This window comes from Condylura cristata, unplaced genomic scaffold (assembly GCF_000260355.1).
Source record: "Condylura cristata isolate star-nosed mole 26May11 unplaced genomic scaffold, ConCri1.0 scaffold00001, whole genome shotgun sequence".
NCBI classification, from domain to species: domain Eukaryota; kingdom Metazoa; phylum Chordata; class Mammalia; order Eulipotyphla; family Talpidae; genus Condylura; species Condylura cristata.
Genome location: NW_004567102.1, coordinates 19786001 through 19794577, shown reverse-complemented (window position 1 = coordinate 19794577; position 8577 = coordinate 19786001). Strand labels below are relative to the sequence as shown.

General features: G+C 33.2%; 1 protein-coding gene across 8 annotated transcripts in view; it reads left to right on the top strand.

The window, feature by feature from the left end:
* The window catches only part of DST (dystonin), a 408501-nt gene that overhangs the window by 367244 nt on the left and 32680 nt on the right, over positions 1-8577 (top strand). For all 8 annotated transcript variants that reach the window (XM_004673588.2, XM_012720777.1, XM_012720771.1 and 5 more), the window contains 8 exons: positions 379-480; positions 2383-2556; positions 2889-3044; positions 5485-5682; positions 5999-6127; positions 6762-6932; positions 7827-7982; positions 8076-8282. In XM_004673588.2, the coding sequence (XP_004673645.1) occupies positions 379-480; positions 2383-2556; positions 2889-3044; positions 5485-5682; positions 5999-6127; positions 6762-6932; positions 7827-7982; positions 8076-8282 (1293 nt within the window). The remainder of the gene's footprint in view (positions 1-378; positions 481-2382; positions 2557-2888; positions 3045-5484; positions 5683-5998; positions 6128-6761; positions 6933-7826; positions 7983-8075; positions 8283-8577) is intronic.

Sequence of the window (8577 nt, the reverse complement as noted above, 5' to 3'; positions counted from 1 at the left end):
GGGGCAGGCAGGAACCGAACTCATGCGGAAGTGGCTTAAGCTTCTTAGTGCAGTGCTTTAACCCGCTGTACCACCAGGGAGGGTCTCATATGATTGAATTTATAAAACTTTCTTTTCAAGTAGAATTTTTAAAATGTTATTGATAGTTTAAAATTCTATTTGGGGAAGAATATATTTTGCAAACTTGGATACAGAATTAGACATATCTATCTCATGTTTGGGACTATTTTGGTATATTGTTTTTACTTAATTCAGTGAACCAGAAAAGCTTATTCCATGGTACCTTTGTAGATTTTATGGCTGTACTTTCCTGTAATGATCAAGTGCCCAATTTCAAATACACTTTTATAATAACACATGTACTAATGTGTTTTTCAGGCAATTTTTGACTGGGTAGATATTGCAGGTGGTAAATTAGCTTCAATGTCTCCAATTGGAACAGATCTTGAAACTGTTAAGCAGCAGATTGAAGAACTAAAGGTATGGGTGTGGGCTCAGGCTCACTAATTTATCAAAGACTTTGCATTATAAATTCTTGATTCATGTGACTCCTTATGCACATTATTTATTTTACATAAGTGAAGCAATACATTTTGATTATAACATTAATATAGTACCTGCACTTAAAAGTGGTAATATAATGCTCATTAAATAAAGAATATCAAATACTAGTGCTTTTTTTTTTTATTAGTTTAACCTCTGTTCATTACAAAAACTCAAAAAATACAAATAAACAAAAATGCAGCCTTTTTTAAGCTACCCAAAGTGTTATACATCTAAAGGCAACCACTCTTGATTTATATCCTTTCAGATATTCTTATGTTAGGAGCAGGATAGAATGTGGGTTGCCTGACTATATTTGTGTTTGTGTGTATTCTATAGAAATGTAGATTGTACTTTAAAGATTTTTATGATTTTATTCTGGAGTGTATTATTGTTACCAGTGTGCATACAGCAATGGTGATTTTATTTTCTTCAGTATTTACAGAGTTGATCATGTAGTCTTAAAAGGCGAAAGAAGCATCTGTGGCATGAAAGGGTTTCCCAGAATGCTTGTTTTGTAAATGTTTGTTGTTTTCCATCTGCTTTCCTTTATAATTTTTTTCCTTTCATGATTCTTGAGATCCAGCTGTAAAAATGGTTGTACTGTTTCCTCTTGAATTTCTCTATTGAGGACCACTTATCTAAGTCAGATCAGCTATTTCCTTCCTAATTTTAATTCTCCCTCCACAGTGGCATCACATCATTGTCAGTGGATTCTTCCAGTTTTATCTGGCTTTCATATAAGAGTGTTTTCATCTCTAAGAGTGATATAGAATGTTTTTTAGAGAAAGATTTTCTTTTTGAAATTTATGGGTCAATTTTATTTTTACCTCTTCTGAATGTGTAGTAAAAACATGATACATTTTATGTAAAATTACAGCTGTGGAAATTTCATTGTGGACATTTTCATTCATCTCTGTGATTGTTATATAGCAGGTTGGTTAAAGTGCATTCTCTGAAATTAAGTTGTTTGAGATTATGTCCCAGTTTGTGGTTTACAAGCCATATGACCTTAGGAAAGTTTAACTGATCTCACTTCTATATCTGTAGCTTAAATTGAAGGATACAATGATTCTCTTTATCAGTTTGTTGAAAGTAATTTGAACATAGCAAGCATCACTTTACCTTAGTTATTATGTATTCATTGTTCTTTCTATATATTTGAAAAAAATGACTGCTTAGCCACTAATTATTTACTATTAAATTATTTGCTATTGCAGATTAAACTATAAATATTTTATGACAGGGCAGTCTTCTATTACAAATAGCCAGTTATTGTCTGCTTTTGTTGGCAAAACCAAGAGTATGATGTATCAGTAGGTAGGAGTAGAGAATAAAAGGACTCTGAGTCAGCAGTGGGTGAGGCATAGAAATAGTTAAATATTAATGAACATAGCGCTGTTACAAAAAAGTGAAATGTTGACTGACTGCACCATTGGTGTATGCTTTTAAGAGGGGAATATTAATTTGAGTTTCTTTTTTTTTTCTGGGTTTAACATACATCAGGATGTATTTTTTCCTTTCCTATAATTTCAGAGCTCATTTATTAAATACATGTACTTTGATATTGCAATAACTTCAACCTTGAAGTTTGTTAATTTTTTGTATTAGAGAACAAAAGTGAAATCTCAAAACTATAAAGAGAGGCATTGTTTCATCAGAATACACTGAATAAAGAATTTCCTTATCTTTCATTTATTATTTTTTGTTGGTAGACTCTTTGCTAAATATTTTTTTCTCTTCAAACTCTTTAACCCCCTCCCAATAAACAGTATACATCAGAATAAAGAGCTGTTCCATAGAATTTTTTACTTATTTTACCTGTTTTTTTTTAAATAGCAATTTAAGTCAGAAGCCTATCAACAACAGATAGAAATGGAAAGACTAAACCATCAAGCAGAACTTTTATTGAAGAAAGTGACAGAAGAGTCTGACAAACAGACTGTTCAAGACCCATTAATGGAATTGAAATTGATATGGGATAGCTTAGATGAGCGAATTATCAACAGACAGGTAATAATAACAATTCTGTATAAAAATTCTAATGTTTTGATTTCACATATTAATGTAAAATAACTATAAAACTAGTTAGTTCTATATACCAGCTTTTGAAACCCCTAAATTCTCTTATAAATCCTCTTACTTCTCATGTGATGTTTTTTAACCCATAAAAAGTTTGAAAATTAAAATGTGGAAGGATATGATTAAGTTTCATTGGATATGTTTACAGACTTACACAGTGTGAAACAATTGCTTTCTTTCTTTTTTTTGCTTTTGCTTTATGAATGTATGCCATTCCTTATATAGACTCATAGCATACTTTTTTCTCACCACCTTTTCTGTAGCATAAACTGGAAGGTGCTCTGTTAGCACTGGGGCAGTTCCAGCATGCACTGGATGAGCTGCTGGCATGGCTGACACACACCGAAGGCTTGCTAAATGAGCAGAAGCCTGTTGGAGGAGACCCCAAGGCCATTGAAATAGAACTTGCCAAGCATCATGTATGTATCTGCTACGGCATATTATGTTTCTTCTCTATAGTGTTATCAAAACTTTGTCCATTTCTTCTTTATACATTTTTCAAGTTTATGATTTTGGCATGTCTAGTATGGTTTCTAGTTTATGATTTTGGCATGTCTGTCTGCCTGTCCTCAATTATTTTGTGGTCTGTGCTTTTGTCTCTGTCTCTTATGTTTCACTGACTTTTTGTGTCCTAGTCCTTTTCTTTCTGAATTAGTGTCTTTAAATATGTGTTATATTTAAGAGATTTTGTGGGTCCTGCTTTTAACTCAAAATTTTAAATTGAAAATTTTTCTCCAAAGACATATGTGCAAAACAACTTTATAATGTCATCTTTGTGGTACTTTATTTACAATTCTTCATAAAAAGTTCTGTCTCTTGTCATTTTACTTAATGTAGTATAGTTCTGTGAAATCATTAGAAACAGCCTGTGAAACCATTAGAAAGCATAATATTAATAATGGTGTCTCGTTTAAAATCAGATCCTAATCCTAACCTTAAATATGCCTTCCTTGAATATCAAATTGAAATATTTTGATTAAACAAGTTTATTATCACTTTAAAGTAAAGGTTAAGTGTTTGCAATTTAAAATCATAATATACATTATTTCCACTTTTCTTGCTTTAGTTCTCCTTTCATGCTCTCCAAAACCCCACAGTAGTTGTTCTTTAATTTTTTCTTCTTTTTTTATTTGGCTGGTTCTGTCAACAGTTCTAGTCAATTACCAATCACATATAATTAAATAATTAGGTCCTGGTTTATATCATTAATATTTTTTTATAATTTACTGTTTATATTGCATCTTTACTAAGAGCTATTATAGTCAGACTGACCACAGAGAAATGAAATGTTTATTCTCATAGCATGAGTTTATAGCATTTACAGTTTAATAAAAATGAGCAGTTGCCATCTGTGATACCTATGTCAATAATAGGAGCCCTGGAGAAGTAACAGGAGCCAGTGAGGCAAGAAAACAAGGTCCTGTTCCAGTTATTTTGCCTGGATTTGGATTTCTACTCTTTATTCTGAACAGTCAGAAATGCCTTCTTTCTTGTTCTAGTTCTCAAAGGTCAAAAATTCAAAGGACTTAGAATTGCCATCACTGTTGCTAGAGGGGGTTGTGTGGATAATTTCCATCCTTCTTTTCTGCTTTCTACTCCGGCTCCTGGGCTTTGCCATATATAGTAGGATTCTGACCGTTTAGAAGAATAAATTTTATAAATTTATTATTTATGTTTTGACTATGAGAACACTTCATTCTCACCTTTTGAAAGTGATTCTTATGGTTTACATATCGAAGTATATGATTTTTGTAAAGATAACACTCTCTACTCATTTGATTTTATAACCTTTGAGTACACACTCTCACCATTTGCCTCAGAAAACAAGTGAACACAGTCAGAGAAACAGAGGCTTGGTACTTTCACTGAATATGTGCCCTGGTCTGAATTTCCTTCCAGATGTGGGATGCCTTACACAGAGGATGACAAGTGACCCTTCCTTCCTTTTCCTATTGTCAACCTTGAGTCAGTGAGTGTAGAGAAGGATTGTCACCATTGTTTACTAATATTAGAAGAAAGTTTCTTCTGGTTTCCAAACATGTAGCAAGTCCTCTTGAAAGGACACTGTTACCAAACTATTATTTGACCTTTAAGGTGCACTTCTTTTCACTGTAAGAAATTTATTTATTTATTTTTAGCCTGTGCTTGAGCTCTGTTCTTATATTCTTGCTTCATGTAAGTTTATCTATGTGTTATTAATCTATTCTTATATTTATACTGTATAAGAAAAAGGCATTATTTACTGGGATCTGTAGTAAGCATTTCTTGTGTATATTTCTGGTAAAATAACAGTTAAATTTTGGAATGCATGGTTTGAGTCTTAGGGCCTCCCAGGATTCCTAGCAACTTAGCAGTTAATTCTAGCACTATTCCAGTGAATGAAGGTAAAGTAATGTTCTGTCATATTTTTTCTTTCCTTTCAGAGTGTTCTTTTTAAATGTATGGCACCACGTAAGTTAGAAATATAATAATTTAATATTTGAAATATATATAAAAATACCCTTAAATTGGTTAACTAAAACAGTTCATTGAAACTGAAGTTCAATTAAGATGAGTTTAAAGTAAGTAAATAAAAATTTTTATAATGTTTTAAATTATAATCTAGATATTGTTATCAGTTACAAGGTTAGTCTAATGATAAGATAGTCTTTTCAGGGATTACTGGTAAACTGAAGATATAGCCAGCAAACTTGCAGAGTTATGGAAATATCCTTGATTTAAAACTTCAGTACTATTAATATTCTATGTATATGATGTTTTTGTTTCAGAATGTTTCATAACCAGGAAATAAAGCTGTTGTATTAAAAGTAATGTTAACATGTCCTGAATCAGCAAACAGTGTTATCTTAATATTTTTAGGTGCTCCAAAATGATGTATTAGCTCATCAAACTACAGTGGAAGCTGTTAATAAAGCAGGAAATGATCTAATTGAATCAAGTGCTGGAGAAGAAGCAAGCAACCTTCAGAACAAGCTAGAGGTTTTAAATCAACGCTGGCAAAATGTTTTGGAAAAAACAGAACAAAGGAAGCAGCAGCTGGATAGTGCCTTGCGCCAGGTGAATAGGACAATCCACACTGGATCTTTCTATAGCCTTCAGAAGCAAAAGAGCATACAATCTTTTCATTGGTTTTCAGATCCTGTTGTACTCTTTATATCTGAACGAAGGGATTGTAAAAACAAATGGGCTAAAGAATAGAGAGACACGACTATAGCTCTCTAGTTCTTAGTGTAGTAGTCATCTGTTAGAGCTCACCTAATGGAGACAGACAAGCAAAATCCAGAGGCTTAACAGGCTGGGATTGTTTGAGCCTTGTTTTCTACTTGAAAGTGACATTGTTTATGGCCAAATTTAAAACTCTCAATCCCTCCAGGCCAAAGGGTTCCATGGAGAAATTGAGGATTTGCAGCAGTGGTTGACTGACACAGAGCGTCATCTGTTAGCATCCAAACCTCTGGGAGGCCTACCGGAAACAGCCAGGGAACAGCTTAATGCCCACATGGTATGTTCATCATTTCCTACAACTCTAGCCTCATTTAAGAGGCTACTCTTTGGGGGTGGGTACTGGTAATAAATAAGTTGTGCTAGTAGGTTTAAAAGATGAACAGTTAGAACAGAAATCATTATGTGTAAGTGCTAGAAACACCAGCTTTTTTGATGTCAGAGTTTAATGGACTTAAATCTCTTATTGTTCATCATCTTAACTTTCTACCCACTGTATGTCTTCCAAGCACAGAATGAAGTTATGCCAATAAAATAGTACAGCCATTATATCATAGACCAAGGTGAGACTCTTAGAGCCCCCTATTTTATAGAAGAGGAAATTGAGAATCAGGGAGATTAGATTACTTGCCCAATGGCACAGAGTTGTGACTGGATACTGTACAGTGAAATCTTTCTTGACAACATGCATAATATTGCTTCAGAAACTTTGGCATACTGAATTAGATTGATAATGATAACACTGTTTCTAAGATTTCTCAGTAGACAGGGTGTGGCTATAAGTTTTAAGTGTGTTTAATATATTGAAGAGGTGAACTGTTCACTTGCTATAAATGAAAAGAGACTTGTAAAAATAGAACCTTAACATTTTATTCTTTTAAAAATGTTATAACTTGAGGTGATATTCACTGTAGGAAATCTGTGCTGCCTTTGATGTTAAAGAAGAAACTTACAAGAGTCTGATGCAGAAAGGTCAGCAGATGCTTGCAAAATGCCCCAAATCTGCAGAGACAAATATTGACCAAGACATAAATAATTTGAAAGAAAAGTGGGAATCAGTGGAAACCAAACTCAATGAGAGGAAAGTATGTACCTTGATGAATAAAATTGGATAAATAAATGTTATAGGTGTTTTTATTTCATAGGTTTTATTATTACCTGAGTAGAATTACTAACAGAACTTTCAAGATTTATATTCAAAATTTCTTTGTCTACACTTGTTGATTTCATGGGTTAGTTAAAAATACTGTTTGGTCTTAACACAGGAGAACAAAATTTAAGGAATCTATTCATATGTAGATGAAGGTATATTGTTGATCAAACTTTATTAGGTGTATTTTTAAGTTTATGAATGTCTTGAATTGTGGATTGTCAAAACCATTCTAATGTTATTTATTAAGCAAATCGCTCTATGCAGGGTGGGGAGCATGGGAGGTGATTGTCTTATAATGAGGACTTACCTAACAAATTCATGACAAGGGGTTACAATCTTATATTATGAAAATGTTATTCTTTTTTACCACTTTTTTAAAACCTCAGGTATGGCAGTCTAAGAGATCTTAGTATTACTGTTTTATACTATAAGACATAATACTATAAGGTTAGCAATACTTGATTATAGACGATCACTGGGAGAGCATAATGTTTGTTTCATATTAAACCCCCCAAATCGTGCAAATATCAAGTTTTCTTTTTGCAGATTCTTCTTAGTAATTGTGTTTTGTGATTGCTTGCTTCTAAACCATGGTTTAACTGCATAATAAAATGCTTTATTTGTAAAGAAATGCTTTTCTCTATATTTAACTGGGTTTGGTTTGTCAATGTTTTAGTGAAGACCTTTTACATTCAGAAACTGTTAGGTAAGATAGATTTTGTATAAATATAGATGGAAAGGAAATCTTCCAGGCTAGTAAGACTGGGTGGTGGGGTAGGGAAAGAAATTTAAATATCATCAAATACAAAATAATCTGTGTTTGCAGACTAAACTGGAAGAGGCCCTCAACTTGGCAATGGAGTTCCACAATTCTCTCCAAGACTTTATCAACTGGCTTACCCAGGCTGAACAGACCCTAAATGTAGCTTCTCGGCCAAGTCTTATCTTGGACACAGTCTTATTTCAAATCGATGAGCATAAGGTATGTTTGACTCACTTGGAGAGCATTCTCATTTCAGACCTTTTTAGACAACAAACTGTCTTAATTTGAATTTGGTAATTTGAAACTTTTTAGGTCTTTGCCAATGAAGTAAATTCTCACCGTGAGCAAATAATAGAACTGGACAAAACTGGAACCCACCTGAAATATTTTAGTCAGAAACAAGATGTTGTCCTAATTAAGAATCTACTGATCAGTGTCCAGGGTCGATGGGAAAAAGTCGTTCAACGGTTAGTAGAAAGAGGAAGATCATTGGATGATGCAAGGAAGAGGGCCAAACAGGTAAACCTTTGTAAAAATTGTTTGATTCTGGGAATGAATCAGCTCTAGCTGTTGAAATGTGTAGTATGTGTTAAAGTACTTTTACTACAGGCTATATTAGGTACAACAATTATGGCACAAAGCCATGACAGTTGTTTCCTGAATGGTCTGTGGCCTAAGTTTGGACGATGACATCACATTTTGACCTGGCAGCAACCTCAAGACTTATCTTGAAAAGACTGATCATAGCTTGATTTTGTAGATGTACTATTATAATTAAGGACCAAAAGAGGCCAGAATTTTTGTTATATAGTCA